Source organism: Emys orbicularis, chromosome 22 (genome assembly GCF_028017835.1).
Source record: "Emys orbicularis isolate rEmyOrb1 chromosome 22, rEmyOrb1.hap1, whole genome shotgun sequence".
Lineage (NCBI taxonomy): Eukaryota > Metazoa > Chordata > Testudines > Emydidae > Emys > Emys orbicularis.
In genome coordinates, this window is record NC_088704.1 from 22185497 (window position 1) to 22209899 (window position 24403).

At 46.3% G+C, this 24403-nt stretch overlaps 1 protein-coding gene across 1 annotated transcript in view; it reads right to left on the bottom strand.

Moving 5' to 3' along the window:
• ACOT7 (acyl-CoA thioesterase 7) overlaps nucleotides 1-20326 on the bottom strand; it is a 97448-nt gene extending 77122 nt beyond the window's left edge. The window contains exons 1-3 of the mRNA XM_065421319.1: nucleotides 20307-20326; nucleotides 16317-16434; nucleotides 8531-8687 (exon numbers count right to left, since the gene is read on the bottom strand). Of these exons, the coding sequence (XP_065277391.1) occupies nucleotides 8531-8687; nucleotides 16317-16434; nucleotides 20307-20326 (295 nt within the window). The remainder of the gene's footprint in view (nucleotides 1-8530; nucleotides 8688-16316; nucleotides 16435-20306) is intronic.
• Nucleotides 20327-24403: the final 4077 nt, after the last annotated feature.

Below are 24403 nucleotides of genomic sequence, written 5' to 3' on the forward strand. Positions count from 1 at the left end.
AATCACATTCATTAGGCCAGGTCCTGCCAGGACTGCATATGAACTTCCTGTCACTAATAGAAATATTGCATTTAGCTACGATTCTGCATCATTTTTCAACTACAGGCAAATAATATGGAAAACATTTCTGCTGCACTTTGACTGAGAGTGGATCTGACAACACGCTTTTGGGAATAAGATTCACTGTTACACCCAACTAAAACCATCCTGACAAGATGGTTACCATGGCAACCACACGAGCCGACCCTTTACAGGCCTCTGTGAACAATGTGCACTAAATTATGCAAAACAAGTTCATTACAATTTTTTCCGCATTCTTTAATAAAAATTACCAGAAGAACCGTAATTCCCAAGGTGTATTTTAAGTCTCAAGAGCTGCGCTTCTCTTCCAGTGCAATTCTCCCCCAATCACATCCATATACATTTAATATTTTGATATTTAATATTACTGTTGCAAAGCTGGCTGTGCTAAATAGAAAGGCATGTGCCCGAACTGACTAGTAAAATGGAAACTCCTGGCACTGTTAGTGCTGCAGGTGAGAGGGAGGGGAGAACTGGGGGAGCAGGTTCTCTTACTTTGCATGGTATTTATTAGCTGACAATCTGTAGACGAGGGGATTGTTAGGGAGAGGCATGTCTATAGGTTCAAATGAATGTTTTCTGCCAAGGAATGGGCATGAATTGCCATCGCCAAGAGCAGCCATGCTGACCTCCAAGCCCCATGTAGATCAAATGCCTACAGGGACAATCGAGACGCTCCAGTTCTTTCGGAAGCTGGATGCAGGTACGCATGAAGGTCAGCTGGTCCCAGGGCTGAGCTGTAACATTTACCGTGCCAAGTCTCCAAAACATCTCCCAACCCTCTCTTCCACTACGTGGTTTATCACCATTATAATAGTCACCGACAACTAGAGCGATGTGCTCAGTACAGCATGCTGCAGCAGCTCCCCTTCTTCGCCAGAATTTTCTTTGTGCCAACAGCCAGCATTCAACCCTCTGCTGCCCCTTGTACACTCTGCCCCGGCGACCTGCTGCTGTTCAAGTTAGTGACGCTCTTGCCATAAGCTGCGGCTGTTCTTGGGCAGAGCCTGGCTTACTGCTGCTTTCCCTGCAGGTGCTGCTGAGGCGGTTACCACGATACTCACGGAGACTCAATGGGGTCTTGTCATTGCCAGACCTGTTTTCACACCTGCCTTCTCTGGGTGGTCTCAGTGCTCCTTGAACAGCAGCAGCAGCAGCGTCACAGGCGGGTCAATGCCCGAGACTCTGCTGCTGTGTGGAGGAAGCTTCAACCCAACTGTGCTTTTCGGTGACCGGTCTCTCTTCTACGGAGGAACAGGACTTGGAGATCGCATAGCTGGGTCTACTTCTAAAACAAGGGGTTTAAGGAAATCAGGGAGATAGATGGGGCTTTCAAGGCTACTGCTATGGACACTCTAGGCAAATGTCAAAGCAAAATTGTTCATCATGATGCTCTTGCATGAATGAAGCCACTGGAAACAAGGGTAGACTACAGATCTAACCAAATGTGTTACACAAACTCTGCTTTTGGATGCAAATCTCTGGGACAGCAAGCAGGAAGAGATCTTTACTGCATAAAAGGTAAGTCTCCTATCTTAGGTGTGTGGCCTCCATTATCATTTCTGAATGCCTCAATTTTTAAAGCATTTATCCACCATCTCTGTGAGGCCTGGAAGTGCCATTATCCCCATTGTACAGATGGGGAACTGAGGCACAGAGAGGCTAAGTGACTTGACCAAGATCACACAGGAAGCCCGTGGTGAGGGGGGGAGGGGGACTTAAATTGAGTCTCCTGAGTTCCAAGCTAGCACCAAAACCATCCTGGACCTTCTTGCTACCCAGTCTATTCTTCAAAAACTGCACTTGCTGACTTCAGGGATACTGAGGCACAAATCACTCCAACTGTCAAGGAAACAAGTACTATAGGGTTTATTTGACCAATACTTACGGTAGCATTTCATCGTTTCAAAGCATCAGGTGAAATAGCCAAAGTGTATTAAGACGAGTGAGAAGAGTTGCTCTAGTAACTTTAGCCTGAAATTTTACATCACATTCACAGCAAGGTGAAATCACTTAAGTATCAATAAAATCAATAAAGGTAGGGTTCCATGACTGTTCCACACACTGCAAGTCAACAAGCATCTAGGCCAGTGGCTCATTTACAGAGCTGTGGGTTATTACTATGGACTATTAGCCTCAGTATAGATGGCCCCGACACAACTTTTCCTGGAGTACCATGGCATTAACACTGAGGCGGCCACACCAATGGTAGTGCTGGTGAACATGAGGCATTGGTGGCTGGTGGCTTTCTTCCCTGAACCACGTCATCTAGCCTTGCTATTAGCAAGGTTAAATTCAGCAATAGGAACAGTAGTGCCTTGTCTATGCTAGAGATCCTATCGTAGGGCTGCCCAGTGGCAGTGGAACTAGTGGGAAATGTTCAGAGAAAGTGCGGTGTAGACACAGCCTTTGACTCAATGGAAGGGGAGACCATTCAAGAGTATTGAACTAACCTGCACAAACTGTTCCTTAACAGTAATATCCTGTCATCCTAGAACCTCTCTCACATGAGGCTCTTCAGCTACTTTTAAGACGTATACTAGTTAGGGTCCTGGTGAGCAGTATATGAAAAAACATTCAGGACCTGGTAGCTTTAGCCCTAAATGTAGGCTACATTAATAAAAAGTTTAGCATTTATAAAGAGGTTTCAAAAATTTTCCCTAGAAACAGTTTGATGTTTGGATGTAAACATTCTCTTTCAGTGTCTGCACCTCCGAGATGGCATCATTGTGACAGAACAGGAAAAACAGAAGGTGAAAGCGAGCAACTAATTTTTTACACTTCTCTCAGGCTGGGGAGCGCAGACAAACTGCAGCAGTGGTGAGATAAAGCGTAGGTTTTTCAAATGCTTTTCACTCTGCCCGGCCTGCGTCAGGGAACATGTTACTTTGCAATCCATTGAGCAACGGGGCAAGAAACCCCTCTCAACATAAAAGATGCTGAGAGGCTTCTGAATGACTTGCAATATGAAGGCAGCACAAGGCCAGAGAAACTGACTATACAGGTGGTCCACAATCCCACAGCGTGCCACTACAGGCACAAGGGAAGGGGACAAGCCATGAACTGGATGATAAAATGCTCTAATATCCTGCATCCCAGACACAAAAATCCATAGGTTAACATTTAATTAGAGGGGGAAAACCACCATTAGTTTCTCTTGATCTCTTTCATTGGAGGGACTGGTAGGTTTGCACAGGTCTGGAAGGGTTTGACATTAACGAAAGGCATCAACTAACAATGTCCGCTCAGATTAGCCTCCCAAGCCCCACGCAGGCTCAGCCTCAGTGCTACAAGAGGCAACAGGAGACACAGGGTATTATACAAACAAGATTTATTTCATCTAGTTGCTACCTTTAAGGGCTGCAATTAGAATAAAGGAAATTTCTGCTCTGCTCAAGAGTTAGACAATCTCCTCCAGGCCTGTTACTCAAACAGAACATTGCATCAACTCCCACCAAGCTCAGATCCAACACCAGAGTTTGTTCTCCGCAACTGTTCACATTACAAGATTGAGTAGCAATTTGTTTGCAAAAAAACTTGCTTAAAAATGGAAACGATTTGACAACTTTTTGATGCAGTTTTTAGTTTAGTCCTTTGCTTCTTTTATAATCAAATGATAACAAATGAATAGATTAGATTTGACATCAACAGCTTAGGCTGAACTGCAAGTTCCACTAGTTTCCTCATGCAAAACCGGGGATTTAAATATTTTTGCTGTTTAAAGTCACAAGATGATGAAACCTGGGGGCAAAACATTTTTTTTTAAAGTCACATTTTGCTGATAAACTGCTGCTTTAAATTGTCAGTCTAAAGTCATTGTACCTAATTGCAAGTTTTACTTTACAGGATTTTTTTGTTGTTGTTTGTTTTATCCTGACACAAGTACAACGCACATCTCTGAAAAAATTCACTAGAATAAGTATCCACCTGCTAGAGAAGCGTGGGGGCTGCAACAACAGAACAACTGACACTAAATCATGGTTCTGGGAAGAGGGGGTGGCTCCAAGAGACAGGGCTGGGGGTGGATTAGTCAGACACCAAACTATGGCAATGAACAAGACGAAAGGAAAGTGAGAACAGGAAGACCCTCCCTTCCAAATGGAGTTACTATGTCTAGCCACAGGGGGAGCCCAATGGGGATTGCAACTTTTCCCTTTCCTAAACCCTAAACTGGGATGAAGGGCTGGCGCCCAAATCCACACAGCCCTGCTGCTATTCCAGCTCAGTTATCTACGGTCGTTTGCAAACTGGGCTGTTGTCCATTGTGAACTGTACCGAGATCACCAGCATTCCAACGAGAAGGCCAAGAGGCAGCAAGTTTTCAAGACAGCTGCAGACAAGCACTGGTTGTACCTGTGCCCAGCAGGCCAGCCAGAGCCTTCACAGACAGTGTGCTCTCTTCACTCCCCTGATTGCCCACCCCCATTCATTCATTCCAATAACAGCCGGGGTCAGACCAACACGGAAAGCTAAGAAGTCTAGCCTGAGCCAGCAACACTTCATGTCAGGCCATTCAGAATCCCCAGTGTACATGCAAGAGTCAGCAGTTCCCAGGAACGTGTGTTCCATGTAAACAAGCTGTAGTATTAGACAGAATGCAGGAGCTTCTGCACTGCTGAGCTCCTCCCCGCCCAGCCAGCCCCCTTCAGGGCATGTCTTGGGTTTCAGCTTTCGGCAGGCGTTCCGGGGCACTGCACCGTGCGGCACAATCTGAAGGCGGAGAGTTTCCAAGGTAATGTTAGAACAGATAAGAGCACCTATCTACCGCCAGCCAGGTGCTACGAGTGACAAGGCAGGAAGGACATAACGATCAGCCATACAAGCTCTCTGCTGATTTTAACAGTTTTCCCCAGAAGCTTTGAGTGTGAAGGAGCCTTCAACAGTTGGCTGGTACCAGGAGATTCTGACATTTGGGTTTGAAAATTGTTGGGTTTTTCCCCCCTTCTTCTATATTGGAAAGAGACCTGTAGGACTTTACCAGAGCATACTGGAACATTCCAGAGCACACAAACAGATTAATAGAAATCTTGGAGTCAATTATAAAAGTCACTTCTCAGAGTGCAAACATGCCAGGTCTGTAGCACCACTGCCGAGAGATTCTGACAAAAGGAGTGTTGTGCCTATGTCAACGCAAACACCAGTTTAAGAGAAACATAAAAAGCTTGTGCATGCAGCCATCACAACCTCCTGCAGTTGCCATGTGGGAAGATGAAAATGGGTTACCATGGTTACTACTGCCTGGGAAGAGAATATTCAGCTCAAACCAGAGCCAAAGGTTCATCCTGTTAAACTACAGACACCATCCTGATTAACTAAAGCCTGATGCTGCAGAATTAGTATTTCTTCTAATGGATCAGAACAACCCTGCCTGCAAATTTAAATCAACATACAGCGATCGTTCGAGTTCCAAAACCTCACACATATACAGGTATTAGAATCCAAGAGCACGGAGTGCAACACAAAGAGGAGACGTGGTACCTACTCCAAACCTAGTGCAGACCAAACATGCTGATGCAGATAGCAGATCAGATGCCAGGGCAACTTAGAGGTGGTGAGAAATCACATTGTCATTAACACACAGCATAAGATGGCAGTAATTTTTTCCTGCCCATCCTCCTCTCATCACTATTAAAATGTAAAACTAAATATTTACTGCATATGCTGTCAACACTCAAGAGTTCTAATTAGACACACAAGTTGAACACTCAGAGCATACCACAATGCAGGGCTGCTTTCTTCAAAGGAACAGAGTATATTTTAAAGAAAATCATAGCACCACATTTAACTGCAGTGTTCGTTTGTGACTATGCATTTAAACCTTCACTACACTGAGAAAACAACTGCAACTAGAGCCAAGTGGAGTTCTGACAATTTTAACAGCCCAGAAAGCGTGTCTGATGTTCACACACTTGGCTTAGCCTGAATGCGTACTTCCTGAATGGTTACATAAACACGGATTGCTAGATGCTCTTTATGTATCACCAGACTACATTTAAACACTTCAAGCAAAACTTGTCAGAGCTAAAGAGACTCGTAAGGCACAGGTATCACCCCCCACTATGCCCCTACTGCAAGTCAGGCAGGCTTAGAAAGAGAAACAAGGAAAGTTTCCTTCTCCACCAATGAGGAGAAAATTCTTACTACCAGGAAAAAAAAGCAATCAAGCAACAGGTATTCAAAACCCGAGAGATCACCACACCTGAACCAGGCAAGAGGGAGAAGACAACAAAGAGACACTCCAATCACTTTTACAGCAAAAGAAGGCTTTCTTCAGAGTTCAGTGTTTTGTAAAGCACTGCTCCCCTCCCACCCTGCTCTAGCTTGAAGTCCCAAGCTGACTTCATCAGCCATGTTATTCTTGCCACATGGCCAGCATGTTCTGCCAGAGTAACTCTCACTGCAAAGCCCATCTGTACAACCGAATCATTCTCCTTACAGTTGTATAATCACGTATTTGGTTACTTCACAGCCCACACATGGAAGCACACACAACCAAAGGGGCCTGACTTGCGTGGCACGTCTTTCTTCATAGACGCAGCACTAAGTCTTAATTATCATGCAAAAGTATAATGCTGACATTACAGCAGAACTGCCACCCTGCCTTCTAGAGAGACTAGGGGGGTGAAGTGATAGCTTTTATTGGACAACTTTTGTTGGCGAAAGAGAAGCTTTTGAGCTACCCAGAGCTCTTCTTCAGGTCCCAGGTCTAGCCGTTGTGTCTCTAATATCCTGGGACCTACATGGTTACAAGACTGCAAACCACCCGGTCTTCTAGGCTTTTATCTAGTCATCTGCTAGCTATAGTCTTAGATTGCGTCAGTATTACTGGCAACCTAGCTAACAAGAATAGACTCAGGATGACCCTACAGCACGCTGCTGCTGTCATGCTACATCCTAGTTCTTCCGTACCTCTGAAAATAGGTTGGAGCCTTTCCCAGGAAGACGTGAGCCAGAAAAACTTAATACTGGTTACAGAGCTTTCCCCATGGACTACACTAGCACAAGAACATAGAAGTCATTCTGTCTTGGGGCTAGTCTACCACTAGGATTGCTCACACAAAATATGCCTTTGTTTGCTCAAGTATCTTCAATCTGAAACTTGAGGAGATTGCAGAGGCAATGGCAGAAGTTATCGCTAGAACCTTGGATAGTTCCAAGACGTTAGCGTGGCTACAAGACATGGTTAAGGTTCCAGCTATGCTACTGCTTGGCATGTTGTAACTAAGTCAGAGGACAACTACATATTTACCAAACCTCCTGAGGTGCATAGTGTAGGCAGGTCCTTATCAGAACCTTTTACACACATTTCCACACCCTGTAAGGAGATCACAGAGAGCCAGGGAGAGGAGGAAGGGAAGCCACCAATAGGAATAGGGAGCTTGCCACAGACCCCTATTTAAATTGCTTCACAGCCCACACAGATTCCACGCTGGCCATAAGTAAAGGAAAAACCTGTCACCTTGGGAATAGCTCGGCGCTACTGCCATAGTGCTGAGAGCACTCAACGGAGGAAGAACGGGGGTTATGTGATTGCTCCCCTCCCGCAAATATGGACTGAAGCACCCAGAAAACCCTGACTGGCGAGTTCTGGGAACTGCTCAGGAGGCCTCAGTGCAGAACTCGTAGCGATGACATGAGGGTTACGCAGATCCTAGCAAGAGTCTGCCTGGGTGTTGTCCAGAAACTCCAAACAAGTCAAAACTGCCCTTTCACTCTTCGCTGAACTGGCCCAGCCACCTGGAAACCAGCTCTGTAGTTATCACTGCACAGATTCCAGGTAGAGGCAAATCAGGAGGCAGCTACTGCACAATGGCCCTCATCTCCGAAAGGGGAGTTCACCTTTCCCAGAGCGCCCACGCACAGACTGCCACAAGCCATCCTGCTAGACTTCTCTAGAGAGGTGATCCCGGTTAGAGAAAGTTAACTTAGCTGTTCATTACTGTCCAAGACCTTCCTTACCAGGCCATTCAGCCTTTGCCTATTAGTCTCCAGATTCATTACCTAGGTTCCCCTTGCTCCAGGATTCCCTCCCCAAGGTGAGCTGCGTGGGTCTGGCGTTTCCCATCTCACCACAGTGTTCCGAGCGCAGCAAGGGAGAGCCCACACCACCTGACGGGGACTGGTAGATTACTACCAGCGACAACAGATTATCAGAGAAGGATGTTGTCAGACAGATGGAAAACCCACACAGCCATCCAGTATTCAGTTGCTGATTGGTGGACAGACAGAAAGATCTGGAGAGCACCCATCGTTTTTAATTGGCTTTCCAAATGTGAAACTGAGGAGAGATTTTTCAACGATCCCTCAATACAGAGCTGGAAATCAGGCTCTTAGGGCCCCATAAGGCAAGAGCAACACTCCTGCCAATTAATCTGCTTTGCTTTGGGGAAGTTTGTTTGTTCCCTGGGAAAGCAAGAAGCAAACGGAGCATGGCAGCATCAGGAGTTACCTGTGAGGATGTTTTCAGACAGCACGTTGACTTGAACTTCCACGGAATGTTTGGAGGTGTAAGTGATTTCCGCACTCACGTGAGCCACTTCGCCAATGCACATGGGCGAGAGGAAGTCTGTACGCTCCACACGGGCCAGCGCAGCCACACAGTGCTCCTACAAATTGCAGACGAATCGTGGTTAGACAGTGTCCAGAGCACCAAACCCAGAGTCATAACAGAACTGTGTACTCTCAACACCAGCTAGGCCCAATGGCAGAGTAAGAGCTTGGAATACCTCTGAAAGGCAGAAGCTTGTCACATGACACACCGTATTAAGTTAGGACAACAACTAACTAGGAGCTCTTTACAAAGTCTGCACCATCCACAGTGCTGCTAAGGGCTCTTTGCGCTTCATCAATGCAGACTGATAACCAGTATTGGAATTTGGAGTGGGGGCAAGAGACCCACTGTTTAATTGAGCCAGACTTCCCACTAGGAGAGGGACACCACCTAAATTCCAGACTCATTTAATCTAATCTCCCCTCATTATCTTGGTCCTGGCATATTCCAACTCTTTAGAACACAGCCAAAATATAAAATCAGTCCTGGTTAAATCTTGGCAAATGATCTCTCAGTCCAGTAGAAATATTTGACTTAGGTTAATCCTTTCGCTCATTAAACATAAAAATGTTCACTGTCCTGGGACTCTGCCAAACATTCCTTGTTTAGTTGGGGGGGTTGTTGTTTTGGGGGTTGGGTTTGTTTTTTTGTTTTGTTTTTTAAATTCTGGCTCAGAACTAGCTTTGAACGAAGATTTACAGTTGGACTGAATTTGGTGGCTGCTGAATGAAGAGATTAAATAAAATGTGTGGACTCTGTGCACACAACTCAGGTTTTGTTTTGCCACTGAGTTCTCAATACTTCTATAAGAGAAAGAACTAATGGTGGGAACAGGTGCCCAATGTAACTTAAGTGTTAAACACATGTACAAGAGAGGATGTCTGCATGCTACATGTTTACCAGAGAGCTGGCTGGTGTAAATACACTCAAACCCTTATGATTTGTATTGGGGCTAGAAGGGGTTTTTCTGATCCCAGAACATGGAAACTAAACAAGCCAGGGAAATCAAGCTGCTTAGAGAGACAGAGGAACACAGAAGCCTACCCCCATCGAGCCAGCCAGGGGAACAGAGAAGAGTCATTTTGCTTTACTATTCAGGGTGTTTAAGTTGCCACAATTTATACAATAAGCCATTCATCCAGCCTCAAGAGCCTTCCTGGAGTACGCACATGTAGAGAGGAACAGAATTCATTGCTCTGGTTTTGCTCAAAAAGCCCTATTCCATGAGCAAAGTGAGGGGCTGCAGTGCCACCTGCTGGCAACTCAGTAAAGGAAAAGGATTTTGTAGGATTGACAACATTTTTATTTGGCCGAACTCTAAGAAACACCCACTGACTGTGGGTGCTAAAATGGAGACTCATTTTTCAGAGGTGCTACAAGCCTGCAGCTAACATGGACCCCAGCTGGAATTGTGGATGCTCTGACTTCCAGAGGTGCTGATCCTAGGTCTCAAAGGGGTATCCTAAGATTAAGGCACCCAAAGTCAGTGGATGCTTTTGAAAGTCTGGATCGTAGAATTGTGAAACTGAACTATCTCCACCTCCAAGAGCAAGCTCAGTCACCCAGGAGTTATTAGCTAATTCCTATTGCCAACCTCAGAGCCTGTCCTGCCTTGTGGTAAGGAGACATAGACTATCAGGGTTGGAAGGGACCTCAGGAGGTCATCTAGTCCAATCCCCTGCTCAAAGCAGGACCAATTCCCAACTAAATCATCCAAGACCTTCATTCCTACACAGCAGTTTTGTCTGCACTTAAATTATCAGTGTCATTTGTATACAGCAGCCTGGCTCCAAATGCAGGCCTCCATCCCTCGTGAGAGAAAGACTCATGCTCCACTAGATCCCACCAGCACCTGCGTTAAACAGGTTCAGCAACAGGCCAAGCGGCCCGTTAGTGCTGTATAACTAGGCTTGGCAGAACCCCTTTTTTGGGGGGGGGGGGGAGGAAGGGGCGTGCAATTGATTTTAATTTTTCCAATATAAAAATTTTTACAGTTGCAAAAAATGAAGGGGGGGGGGGTCAGAGCTGAGGTTAGGCAGAGCTCGCTTCAGGGCTACAGAGGGTTCCCAGCCTGACAACAGGGCTGTAGGGAGCTCCCCCGTGACGGAGGCTGCACTTGTGCTGATTGTTCATTGTTCAGTGAATTTTTTCATCCATTTTAGTGTGTGGGGGCTGAAATTGACGTTTATATCAAACCCTGCCAGTCCTCTGTCTAACCCATCTCAGCCAGCGTTCATTCAGTGCCACTGATTTCTGAGATTCTCCAAGCCCACTGCTAAGGCAGCCTGCTCTGTGCATGCATGGCCAGCTGTCTGTGGGAGCAAGAGACCAGTTAGGGGGAGCTGGTCAGGCTTTTAGGGCAAAGGTGACAGACCAATGTTGCTTAATGAAAAAAATGTGAGTCAATGTCACTTTTAATAATAAAAAAAAATGACATGAAGCATCTCTAACATTAAACAAAGTATAAAGCAATACAACTATCAAATCACCAAGTTAATTCCACTCCAGTATCAGAACTAAGCCAAATTAATGCTAAAAGTCATCAATCCTTATATAAATTTTAGGAAGGAGTCTTCTGTGGTTGCTGACTATTTGGTTATAGAGCCCAACTAAAGAATGTTACCAAATATATAATCTGAAGGGTTAAAAATCTTAACACTGAAACCAAACCCTCTAATGTCTGACCCACAACACCAAAGAATTATGAAGCTTTCTTCTTAGACTTCATTTTGCGTGATGGCTAACACTGCCCTCCTATTCTCCCCCCCCCCCCCCATATTATAATATAGACCAACAGAACATGCCTGATAAGAAGAAGTTTGACAACTCATTTAGCAGACAGATAACCTCAAGTCTCAGGACATTTAGACACAGAACACACTTTAATAAGTTCCTTTATGAGACAATATTTAGGGCTGTTTAAAACCTGGACACACTTTCAGGTGTGGATTTTAGGGATGGTGTCACACAGGCATGCACACAACCTTTTACTTCTAGGGTCTGGAAGGGACAACAAAGGGGAAAAGATACAGAAGATAACGGAGTTCAGCCTCTTCAGCTCTCGCAGGTTCCTGGACACGCAGAGTGGGAGATGGAACTGCAGCCAAAGAGTGAGATGCTGATGTTCTGCTGGCACAGTGCTTCTTGCTAGAGGGCGTCCTTCCGGTGCAGGGAGAGATGGGTCACAGGCTGGCATGGCTCGTTCCATGTCATGACTTTCTCTCCGCAAGGAGATCAGACTTGGAGACTGAGATTCCAGAATCTCTCAGGTGTTGACTAAAAAGTCTTCTTGGCCTTACCCTTGATTCTTACAGTTTGCAAACTTCCCCTGCAGCACCTCCTTCCAAGGCCTTCAGACAAATCAGGCGCAAGGCAGACCTCCTGGCCAACAGGTTAATCCAATCAGGTTTGAATCAGACCATCCTAGAAAGCACCAGTTTGGAAAAGGCTCACTTAAATCAGCAACTTAAAAAATATTCAGGGTTTTACCACAGACACACTATGTCTGACTACACCCCCTCCCTGCAAAAACAAAAATCCAAATACTTGAGGCCACTTTTGAGGAAAGTGGCAGAGTCTTAAAATGACATTATGTCACCAGTTTATGGAAGTTCAATATACCAACAGCTAATTGGAAAAATGCTAGCAACAAAGCCAGTCACTCAACATTCCCTCATCAGCAAAGTTCAAACTGATCAGTTTAATCATCTCTAGTTTCTTCTTCCACCTTCCTATTGTAGAACTGGGCTGTATGTCAAACAGCTTATCTGAAATCTTCATCTCATTAGAAGAAAGTTGCTTTGAAGTCTACCAAGATGAAACACAACCTTTGAGGTGCTATATAGGATCCGTATTCCTATAGAAGCTAGTTGTCTCCAGAGGAGAGGTATTTTGGAAGTGCAGGGGGGCAGACCAAGTTGCTGTACATCTTTCAGAAAAAGGGGCCCCATTCAGATGCAGCCTAGGAGCTGCATCGCTCCCACGTTTAAGCAGATGAGGGGCGTGCAGTCAGACTCTGAGCCTATAACTGGAGTCATCCAGGTAGACTCGTGCCCACCTGGAGCCCCCACGAAGTCAACAGCAGTGCAAAGATCCGCCCCCACGGATTAGATTGCAGAATCAAGCCCCATGGGGCAGGCTGCTCCATTGGCATCTAGCCAAACAGCTCCAGGTTAAGGGGTCTGCAGTTCCTGAACCTGCCTTCTGCCTGGAGTCGCCAGAGCTAAGATTTGGTGATTAGGGCATGCTGCAAGGAGCACCTTCTTCCTCTGCCCTGCCTAAAACGCTCTGGGGCTGGTGCACTAAGTGAAGGCTGGGGAGACATTAGGTAGATGTTTCCAAAGGAGGCTTTGCTGGGGCTGAGAAGGGTTTCTGGATGCTTGTTTGTAATCATGTATTTTGTTACCATTTGTAGGTTTACTTGTTTGCACTTTATTAGTCTCTACAGGCCACAATCAGGACTAGAGCCCCATCCTGCAAGGACTGCATTCACCAGGCCGAGAAGGGCCTGACCTGAAGTAGCTAGCTGAAGTCATTCATTTACATAAGGTGGCTAAGATGCGACTGCTTCAGTTAAAGTCAGAGACAAATAATCAGCAACACCCACAGGAAGTCTCTAGCTGGTAATTCCAGACAGTTTCCCTTAGTTGCTGATAGGCCTCTTAAACTTGTAGTTATTGCTTTTCATAGAAGTGACTTATGGCCTCTGGTATACACAGTAGTGATCAATGCTACAAGACACTATAGGTGGGCAAAGATTGTTGAAGGATATCGCTTCTCGGCTCTTTGAGCTCTGGTCAAGTGTAGGTAGTCTCTTGGTCTATCCAAGGCCGTGATCAAGTGTCTTGATGTTTTGGTCTTTTGGCCTCGAGATGAAAACCTTGCCTTTGTTTCTGGGACCTTGAAGTGAAAAAATTCTCTAAGTTATATATTGTATTTGAGAGTGACTAGGAACCTGTAGAGAGGATATTGTAACACAAAGATAGGCAGAGTTATGACAACATCTCAGGCATGTCTCTACACAGAGAGACAGCCAGGAACGTTATTCAGAACTAAAAATACGAATTTGAAGTAGATTACATGGGTTTATTGTGGTTTAAGTTAACACCCTAATTCCGTTTAGCTTTCAATTGACTCTGAACAGGGCCGCCCAGAGGATTCAGGGGGCCTGGGGCAAAGCGGGGGAGCGGACATAAAAAAAGGCGCCACCTGCTGCGGCGCTTGTACTCACCGGGCAGCGCGCCGAGTCTGCGGAGGCGGCAGGTCCTTCAGTCGCTCCGCGGCTTCGGCAGCACCGAAGGGCCCCCCGCCGCCGGGTGAATAGCCAGGGAAGGGATTCTCGCCCGGGGCCCCTGTGGGGCCCGGGGCAAATTGCCCCACTTGCCGCCCCCTCTCCCCCCCGGGCGGCCCTGACTCTGAATGTCAATTAAGCTAAACTGAAGGAAGTTAACCTAATGTAATTAATTTAAATCAACATAGACGTATAGAAAATAGACCATGTCACACTAGCTTGATATATTTTTCTGATGCAATTATAAGTTTGGTAGATAAGGTAATAGTGTTGATGTACCAAACTTCTGTAAGGTATTTGACTTAGTACCAGGACATTTTGATTAAGAACTACAATGATATAAAGTGAACAGGGCGCACGTTAAATGAATTAACAATTGGCTCACGGATAGGTGTTAATGTAACTGTAAATGGGGAATCATCATTGAATGGGCATGTTTCCAGTGGGGTCCCACAGGGATTGGTTCTTGGCCCTACACTACTTAACATTTGTATCGATGACCTGGAAGAAAACACAAGATCACTGATAAAGTTTGCAAATAACATAAAAATTGGGGGACTGGTAAATAATGAAGAGAACAGGTCACTGACTCAGAACGATCTGCATTGCATGGTAAACCGGGCACAAGCAAACTATGCACTTTAATACAGCTAAATGTAAATGTATACCTCTAGAGAAACAGAATGCAGGCCATACTGACAGGGTAGGGGACTCTATCCCGGGAAGCAGTGATGGAAAAAGATTTGGCGATTGTGGTGGATAATCAGCTGAACATGAGCTCCCAGTGTGATGCTGTGGCTAAAAACTAATGTGATCCTGGAATGCATAAACAGCGGAATCTCAAGTAGGAGTAGAGAGGTTATTTTACCTCTGTATTCAGCACTTGTCTGACCGCTGCTGGAATCCTATGTCCAGTTCTGGTGCCCACAGTTCAGGAAGGATGTTGATAAATTGGAGACCGTTTCAGAGAAGAGCCACAAGAATGATTAAAGGATTAGAAAACCTGCCCTTATATTGACAGACTCATGGAGCTCAATCTATTTAACTTAACAGAGACAGTTAAGGGATAACGTGATGTACCTACATAGGGAACAAATATTTAATGATGGGCTCTTCAATCTAGCAAAGAAAAGTCTAACAAACCACTGGTTGGAAGTTGAAGCTAGACAAATTCAGACTAGAAATAAGTTGTACATTTTTAATGATGAGTGGTTGACCACTGGAATGATTTCCCAAGGGGTCATGGCAGATTCTCCATCACTGACAGATATTATGCAAAGGACAGCAGACCACGTGCACTCTGTAACAAGTTATGGAAACATCTCTGCTAACAGCAATTTAAAAGAATAGGAATGTACTAAATCCGACACAACACTGCTCAAGACACAACACTGCTCAAAGATACACTACATTCCAATGGCTTATTTCCCCAACACCCACCTTTGAATAGTCCAAGTTTGAAAGGTGACAAAAGGTACCTTGAAGTCCAAGACAGCCCTTTAAAGACCTCAGAAGACAGGCCCTTTTGGAATATCAATAGAAAGATCACAGATAAGCTGCAAGTCTTGGAAGGCATCAGTCCAGTCTGGCTTTGGGCATATCAGTGCTCTGTTAAATAGAGACAGAACTTCTGTTTCCAAAGTGGGGGGAAAAGGGGAAGAGAAGAGGCTTAGTGTGAGAGAAGTACAGTGCTTCTCTCTCCAAGAAATCTCAAAGTTTGGGAGGTAACTCACTAACAGAGTGTACTCCCAGCCACTCGCAAGTTTTAGGTCTTCCGAACTACAAGGAACACAGGGCCATTCATTTTTAAATGAAATGGAAAGAGAGGAAGGAAATTGCTAGTTTCACCCCTAGCATGCCAATAGAAAGTGCTGACATCTGAAACTTCCCAGTGTTTTCCACTAGATGGCATTTCTAAAGAAAATGACACCGAGATACCCGATCAGACACTTGTCTATGTATTGTACACAGAGTTAAGGGCCAGGTTCCTCACTCACATTTACTGCCTTGGGACTGATCATGCAAGAAACAGGAGCTAAGGCTGCATGACTAAGTGAAGAGAAGCCGGAAATGCAAAGGTGAAGGTTCCAACAGCAACACAGCCACAGTAAACATCCTGTACAACATCAAACACATACAAACGTCATCATTTACAGAGAACAACCACGGGAATGGAAAAGGCACACACGCTATGTGAGATGGGGACACTAAGGTCGGTTGCTGCCATGATTTTCTCCCATCCTTGCAGTTCTCTTCTTGTGATTTTCAATGAAACATGGACAGACTCAACTGGGTCCCTTCCAAGTTGTTAGTAAATAACATGGGGTTGGGCATTTGACCCTGTGTCAACAGCTGCAGCGGGAATGGACATGCTCCGGCCGCAACAGTACGTACCCCTGACTGGGAATTGCAATGCCGGGTGCTGATGATGGCACCTGCCTCCTCGATCATTTTCAGGATGGTCCCCCCATGGACGTTCCCTGCGATGTTTGCATCATCCGGACGCATTATCCTGCAATGGATGAGGAAAGATGTAATATCTCAAACTTCAATTCTTATCCCACCCCCCTTGCCTAGAGAGTTGCTGGAGAGTCAGCCAGCCTGAAGAACATCACAGCACAGCTAATCCCTTCACTTCCCGTCCAACTCCAGCCACGGTGCCCTCCCCAGCAAGAGAAGTGCAGCAAGCCAGCCCCTGAAGTGAGCACAATCTAACCGGAGACAATAGGACTGAAGGCAGCAATTCAGAATGCAGTGGATGGGGCAGGCCAACAGAGCTTCCTGTTAATTTCTCTTCCTGCTTCTTTTACAACTAATTTAGTGCTGGTGAAAGGGGCCAACATCCAGCCCTCCTCACCCCAACCCCATTTGTCAGAGGATCTTGAAGTGCTTTACAAATGGTAATTAACCAGGCATGCTCATTCAGCACAATCCCCATTTCGCAGCAGGGTTAATGAGGCCCAGGGCCCACAGGGGCCTAGCCCCATACCAGTTAGTGACAGAAGTAAGAGCACCCAGATGGCTTAACTCCCATTCCCCAATTGACCATGCTCCCTTCCCAAGAGTCGGGGGGAGTTCGTTTCTGCTTCTACATGATTCCTGACAGACTCTTCAGAGAAAGCAAGATCCCTCAAAAATAGCATCGCTAACAGGACAAGTAGCCTCCGGCAAAGCCTACAGGTCAGGTACACAGTCGTCAACAGGCCTCCCTGAAAGACTATCTGTCCACACTAGGAGCGTGGCCCAAAGACGACAATGGTCAGCAGGAACAGCCACCTCGCCCCCACCAAGTGGTGTCAAGAATGGCTTAATTGTGAGCAGAGGGGACCAAAAGCATCATCAGCACCACGTCCTACCACGACTTGGCCTCGCCCTCCATAACAAGGCAAGGTGGGTTTTGACACAGACAGCAGAGCTCAACAGGCTGAGGGGGTCACTGCCAGCAGTGGGGAATTCTGAGAACGTGTGGCCTGTAGAAAGTCACCTATAGGTTTCACAATGACGACTCGAGTCTTTGCAGCACACAAGCAACCCCAACTTAGCTAGGTGCTTTTTCCATCACGGCTTTGAGACAGACCATTCATTTCATGAAAGCCACCCAGAATGCCACTACGTAACAAGAAAGCCCCACTCCTCCACATCCTCCCAGGGAGGAGAATTCCAGAGAGTGGTCAACATAATTGCCCCTGTACTCCTGCAATCCAGATGGCAACAGTGCTGTGAGGGATCACAACTGCTGTACCCATCCCTGCTAAATTTAAAACACTGCAAAGTAAAATCCATGGTAACCATATATTTTCCCCTCCCTTACCATAACCATGGTTACCAAACCACAAAGCCATGTTAGAGACAGAGTGTCAAACATGGGGATAGTTAGGAAGTTTGACACACACACTCGGCAGATGTGATGAATCAACAATTCAACCTCGTTCCAGGCAGGAAGAGGTGTGATGGTCTCTCACCATAAGCCAGAGTGAAGTCAAATGTGGCATCCCCTGCAGAGTTACGGGTAATGGAGCAGCCTCCCCGGCTTCTTGTGCCATCACTCTTCAAACCCCAGCTGAACGCTCACCTTTGTGAGGTCTCAGATTGATCCTCTCACCAATGCTGTCTCTGCACCAGGGGCAGCAGACTCAGGGATAGAGGACGCTAGACCCCCCACTATGGAAATACTGTGGGGACTCCGCTCCTGCAGGCCGGAGAGGGGCAAAGGGGAGAGCAGGACCCAGAGGGGCAGGAGGAGCTGCCATAGCACCCAGGAGCGAGCCAGGGAGCAGGACCTGGAGAGGGCCCGGGAGCAGGTAGGAGCCCCTGGGATGATACTCCACTGCTGGGAGCCAGCAGCCTATCAACCACATATACCCGCCAAGTCTCAGTACCTCCCCTCACCCCCATTCACAGGGAGCCTCCTCCCTGACTGCTCTGGACGGTCTCATACCTGACCTGTCACCTCTCAATCTGTTTGAAAGCTCTTCAGGGCAGGGAACCCCTCCCATGGTCTGTTTTAAGGCAGGTTTCAGAGTAGCAGCCGTGTTAGTCTGTATCCGCAAAAAGAACAGGAGTACTTGTGGCACCTTAGAGACTAACAAATTTATTAGAGCATAAGCTTTCGTGGGCTACAACCCAAGTGGGTTGTAGCCCACGAAAGCTTATGCTCTAATAAATTTGTTAGTCTCTAAGGTGCCACAAGTACTCCTGTTCTTTTTGTTTTAAGGCACTACATCAGGCCATCACCTGCACAGCAGATCAGCTTTTAAAGACCCTGAAAAACTAAAGCTGTACCAAGCACCACTAGCAACTCCAGCATCTCATTCACTGATCAGACTTCTGCATGACGAAGCAGATGTAAGCTGCGATAGCCAGTTCCAGGCAGCATTATCTGGACATACTATATAAAACACAACAGTTATTTCTCTTTTTAACAGCTGCATAGCTGGCAGCTTTTTTTATTATTAGTTGTTATTATTATACAAAATGGTTTCCAAAAAAGGTTCTGTTAAAAGAAAACTAATCCACTTGACTAATTGTAGATTACTGGGTTGATGGATTTAGGAGGTAGGGGATTATCCCAGGGCATGGCTGGGTTAGGCCTCAGGTGCAGAAGTCAATTCAAGATGCAGTTACTTCTCTGCAATTTGGGTCATATGTACTGGAAAGACAGAACCTTAGAGGGATGGACCATTGGACCAATCCGATCTGTTGCAAACACTTCCTATATTCATAGGAATTAGCATAACGTAATAACAGAACAAACCCACTAGCACAATATTTGCTACTAGAGCAGCAGCTGGTGTGGGGCACTGCTAAGTCATAAAGAATTGAAATAAAGTGCAGAAGACTTCCAAACCCACAGCAATTGCATTCTACAATTCCAGCTGGATTTCAGTGCAGGACGTCTCTTATAAAGAGCTGTCCCCTTTGAGGCGGAGAGCAGGATGAATAACTGATTTTTTTTTTTTTAATTTACTGTCAGTTCCAAAAAATTCAGGTCAAGCCAAGTTCAGTTCTTTTGGGAATTTTCAGCACATCAACAACAATCAATTCTGGGTCGAATGAAACAAGCTGACTGATCTGAAACATTTTGTTTCCAGGTATTTTTAAAGGACTAGATTCACAAAACAGGCAGTGGTGGTGCCTGGCATGTAACCTTTAGCCCAGTGGTTAGGGCACTCACCTGGGGTGTGGAAGACCCAGGTCCAAAGCACCAGGCTATCGTGCCCCTCACTAGTCCAATGACTAATTCAAGTATTTTATATGAAGCCCCCTCCCCACCCAGAATGCCCAATAGCCTGGTGGTCAGAGCGCTCACCGGGGGGGGGGGGGGTGAGGGGAGGGGAAACTCCATTCAAATCCCTGTTGCAGAGGGGGATTCAAACCTGGGGGAGTGCCCTATGCCCTGGGCTAAAGGTTGTCAAAAGGGCACCACCACCTTGTCCTCTGGCTGTGGTGGGGATGGAAACCAAGTCCCCTTGTGAATCTAGTTCCCCCTCCCAACTATTTGGGAAATGTGTCAAATTCACAAATACCTCCAGGTCAACCAAAACTGTTTTACTGGGGGGTAAATAATCTTAGTCTGAAAAAACCTGCCCCGCTCTTGTGAGCGCATGGAACAACCCCCTCCCTCCGCACACACACCCAAGTATAGATTTATATGCAGCCTGACAGTCTAATCTGCTACAGCCACATGGCCTAGAGACAAGGCTGCTGCAGACAACTTCCTCCTCGAGATCAGCTAGAGCTAGACTAGTCCCGACTGCTTTCACTATTTTCTATCGTCCTTGCCTAGAAGACTCGCACATTGTAGTTTTCACTCATACTTCCAGTTACTAGGCAGCATTCAGACAAACACACACCGTATACAAGAGAAGCATAAACGTCCCATACCCAATAAGCTGATAGGCCATCCTTGTGTGGAACAGACCGAGCCTTTGAGTCTGTGTGTAACTCCCCAGAGTCAGACCGGGGACCAGGCTTGGAGTTACACTCATTCATTATTTGCATCACACACCACAGCTCGTGATGTCATTTCTGCTGCTCCAGCTCAACCACAAATACCAAATTAAGAGCCTAGTGGCTTCCTATGTTGCTCAATCAGAAAGAAGAAGATGGGTCCTTAGCCAATCAGAATGACTAGTTTAAAACTAGCTGTGATGGAAATCCTTATGTTATAAATAATTACAAAAGAGAGTCACTCCCCAAAGCTGCTACATCCCATAGGAGATCCTGTCCCTACTAGACTCCAAGCAGCTGGCTGCAGTGCTGAACACGTTGCCTTCCCAGGAAATGCAAACAAGGGCCTGATAGGAGTTTGCCAGGAGTCCTCCTACGCATTTCCCAGGGCCACCTCCACTTTGCACCTGAAGTTTAGTCGAAGCCTTGCTACATTTGCCTCTGGGACTGCATTGATGGATGAACAGAAATCATTGCCTGTTTGTGTCCAGTCAGCTAGCTCTGTCCTCAGCCGGCAGATCCAGGGAGGGGGGCGTGAAGGCTGCAGGGCTACACAGTTCACATTGGGTCCTCAGCACCAGAGATCCATGTGGAACAAGCTCCCCACATCCATGTGCACAGAGCACTGGCTTCCTCCATTCTAGGAGTTATGCCCCCACTCCAGGCTATTCCTCCTACAGCAGTGGATACTGCCCCAAGACAGCAACCCATCCCAGTTCTCAACATTAAAGGGGTGCAGGGAGAGGATGGAGGGACTGGATCAACAACATTAACGTTCTTTAAAGGCTGCACAGAGTGCAGAGACTCGTAGAAGGGACCTGGATTCCTCACATCCTCCGTTTGGTTTGAAGTCCAAGCACAGCCCTGCCAGAGCAGACTATTGGCCCAACTAGTTTAGTATTGGCCACTGCCAGGGGCAAGGAACAAGACAGACACACACATGGCACCACGTCAGTTGGACTATTCTGCAAGTTCCTCCCCGGCCTTGTGGTGAGGCACTTCTGCCCAGAAGCACTAAATGACAAGTCCCCACAAAAGAATTCACCTCTCTTAAACTGGGCCTGATCCCTGCATGGATCCTGGCACTCCCACTGATGATGCAGATGTTCAGCCCCTCCCAGGATCAGACCCTCGTGAGACAGAGGAGGAGCAATGAGGAAAGAACCGTTTTCCTTTTCCTAGCTTGCAGTCACTCAGCAAGAGGAACAATCTGTTGTGTTCAGCCACTAGTGAGCTTCCTTAAACCAGGGGTAGGGAACCTACAGCTCATTTTCATTCAGCCCGCAGGCCACACACGTTCAACTCACCTGCCGGGGAGTGCTGGCTCACCCCGCCGTCTCAGCATCCCCCCCGCCCCACCCCGGGGCAGGTAAGTTGAACATGTGCGGCCCGCCACTGATTTTTTCAGTGGGTCAATGGCCCAATCCAAAAAAGTTTCCCCACCCTTGCCTTAAACTCACCCAATAGTTCCAAGTAATAGGTGACAAGTTTGGAAGCGAAGTTTATATGGGCATGGAAGTAAGAGACAGGCTTTTCACAGAGGCTACATGAAATGATTAATTTCCCTCTGCATCAGACTAACTGACCAAAAAAAAAAAAGATTTGTTCGTGCAAAGGTACTGCCTAGCTAGAGACGCCAGCCTTGCTAGAGCAGGCGAAGTGATGACCGGTTTAAGGGCTGCATGTCAAACATTTCCTCTTTCCTATCATTTTCTAGCTGGAGGAATAGCACTCCACCCCACACCTTTACAGTGGAAACAAAGCCGGGGCTACACCTAACACGTAGGTGACCCTAACTACTTTGCTCATGGGTGTGAGACATTCACACCCCTGATGTCTACACTACAAGTGCTACAGTGGAAGAATTCTCCATCATCCCAGCTACTGCCACGTGAGGAGTGGATTTACCAAAGTGACAGGAAAAACCCCTTTCGTCGCTGCAGCAAGGGTCTACATTACAGTACGACAGCAGCATAGCTCCAGAGCCATCACTGCACCACTTCTAGTGCGGACATGCACCAGTCTTCAAGTCCTCTTACATAAGGAATGAGCTAGAGTCCAGTGGAACACAGTACCACGTAGTACAGTACCACGTAGTACAGTACCACGTGCAGCTCGAGCTCCTTAGTGAGTCCTGTCTGCAGACTCTTCTCAGCTCTTCCCCCGGGTCATGGGTTTAACCCAAGAGCTAAAGAACTCCAGGCTTTGCGAGAGCCCGAGGTATGCCTGAGACGGCAAATGAGACTAAAGTCATTCTGCCTGGATGCAGCTAGCTGAGAAAGTCACTGGATTACACAGCACTTCTCATTTGTTAATCTGTACCGCTCGCGTGACCCAATAATTTCAGACTGGCTGCTCTGGATACCTGCAGTATCAGAGTTCAGAAGTCAGCAGGGTGGAGTAGAGCAGTAGAACTGCTTGTAAATACCTCAAGAGTCCCCATTTCACGAGACACGCTCTAGCAAGTCTAGCATGGGACCACAGGAAATTATCCCCTAATCTCACTAGTTAGAGTCCCTACCTGGCACAGCATCCTTGTCACAGGCAGTGACCCCTACTGCTAAATGCAATGGGAAAAACAAAGCATCACACATAATCCCACCTCCCTCACCCACCTTGGGGAGAGGCCTGCTGATCTGATAGACCAAGTATTGAATTAGCTAGCTGGAAGTCTGAGGGAAGCTGCCGGCAGCTCACTTTCTCCATCCCAGTTGTTCCAATCCTGCTCCTCAACCATTTCATATCCATGAATAAAGCTGTACAAACAACTGTACAACTACGCTAACCAGTTACAATCTGCCATAGTCCAACTACAATTGCCATTTGAGAGCCATCAAAAACAGAAATTTAGTGTCACATTTTACATTTAGTAAGGCAAAAGACCAGACCAACCTATAGCGTTGGCTACATTAAAGCAGTCTGTACATTTCAGAAACTTAATCCACTTGTCACCTTTTCTCTGCAGCTTTACCAGGCAACCCCAAAGGGAGCTCTCGCCTCAGCAAGCTGCTGTACGCATCTCAGACAAGACCTCCAGTATCTCAATGAAAACTAGGTAACATCTCCCCACTCACCTTTTGGGATTCATGTTAATATGCAGAAGTTTCACTCCTTTCTGAAGGGTACGTATGGATAGCTGTACCCGCAGCATTCTTGCATTAGATCAGTGACCGATTTCAGCATAGGAAATGCACGCAAATGAAGTCCTAGAGAATTCTGTGGTTGAGCAGAGCCCCTATCTGCTTATGAGTTATCACGTGAAATTGTGTATAGAACATTCCAAGTCCTCCATGCAGACTATGTATTTAGAGATGAATATGTTCTGCTCTAGTCAGATCTTGACAATACATGTCCTGGGAAGAGGGATTCCTCTGAAGCTAGACAACAGAACTTAAAGCAGCAACTAAAAATATTTTACATATTTATAGCAGGGGAGAGGGAGCTTTCACCATCTATTTCCTCGGGTGGGGGAGCAGAGAGGGTATTTAGACAAATGCTTTTAACTTAGAATTATTTGTAACGATTTTCTTTAGACTACATAGAGATTGTCCCCCTCCATATCACTGCACTCCGGAAGAGAAGCGTCCATCATTCTGGGGGAGGGGGGAGCAAAGATCCTTAGGAGCCAGAACCCCTTCCAGAGTTTAACCATGCGTAGATCCGTAAGTCGCAGGCATTTGGGGTGTATTTTTTCGTGAAAAAGCTATTCACAAATGTTCACTCCAATGTAGTTTTAGATGGTTTTACACACTGGAATGAGAATTCTTAGTTATAGCCCAGTAAGCCACACCCCCTTGTTTTCACAAGCATCGGCTCAAACGATGGATCATTGCGCAGTGTTTTATAAAACATACAAGTTAAACCAAAGTCTCATTTACACCGATGAGCCAATAATGCAGATTCCATTAGTCACTGGACTTTAAGACACTGCTTTTAACTTCCACTCTGCTTTGTACTGGCTGATCTCTTGAGTAGGACTGAAAACATTTTGTGCTTCTGTAAATAACAATCAGTTTATCATCGAAGCAGCC